This window comes from Morone saxatilis, unplaced genomic scaffold (assembly GCF_004916995.1).
Source record: "Morone saxatilis isolate NCDOM2014 unplaced genomic scaffold, NCSU_SB_2.0 Contig19, whole genome shotgun sequence".
In the NCBI taxonomy this organism is placed as follows: Eukaryota; Metazoa; Chordata; class Actinopteri; family Moronidae; genus Morone; species Morone saxatilis.
The window spans coordinates 7,484,799-7,485,277 of record NW_023339751.1 but is presented as its reverse complement, the minus strand read 5'-3'; the positions used below and the strand labels follow the sequence as shown (position 1 = coordinate 7,485,277).

At 42.0% G+C, this 479-nt stretch overlaps 1 protein-coding gene across 1 annotated transcript in view; it reads right to left on the bottom strand.

The window, feature by feature from the left end:
• The window catches only part of LOC118329270 (stonin-1), a gene marked incomplete in the record, with an annotated part of 15,671 nt that overhangs the window by 973 nt on the left and 14,219 nt on the right, over nucleotides 1-479 (bottom strand). The window contains 1 exon segment of the mRNA XM_035663348.1: nucleotides 1-187. Within this exon segment, the coding sequence (XP_035519241.1) occupies nucleotides 1-187 (187 nt within the window).

Here is a 479-nt window from a genome sequence, read left to right as displayed (position 1 = left end):
AGATGCTGTTGCCGTCGCTGCTCCCATCTCCTTCCTGCATGGCCTTTATGGCCTCTGCGTTGATTATACCCAGAAAGTCATTCTCTTCCAGGGGAACTCCATCTTCCTCCTCGATGTCAGAGTTGCCTGCAGGACCGTCCAGCTGAACGATGTCTGACAGTTCACTGTAGTTGTAGTCCAAGTCCAGCTTGGCAGGAAGTGCAAGAAGAAAACAGTTATACCATGATTATATTCAGAAAGGTTGGAGTGGAACTTACTGCTAATTCAAGACTGAACACCTGAATTGACCAAAACTTTGTTCAAATGAATGCTGACTTTATTGTGAAGGGAAACATTTATTTCAGAATCATTTAAAAGTCACTCCAATGATTTGGAGATATCTTTTTAGAGGTTAGAAATATTTTATGGGTCAAGCTCCAAAAAAGTTGGATTATCCACTTCCCACAATGCAAACCAGCATCTTTCATTAGACCCTCTCT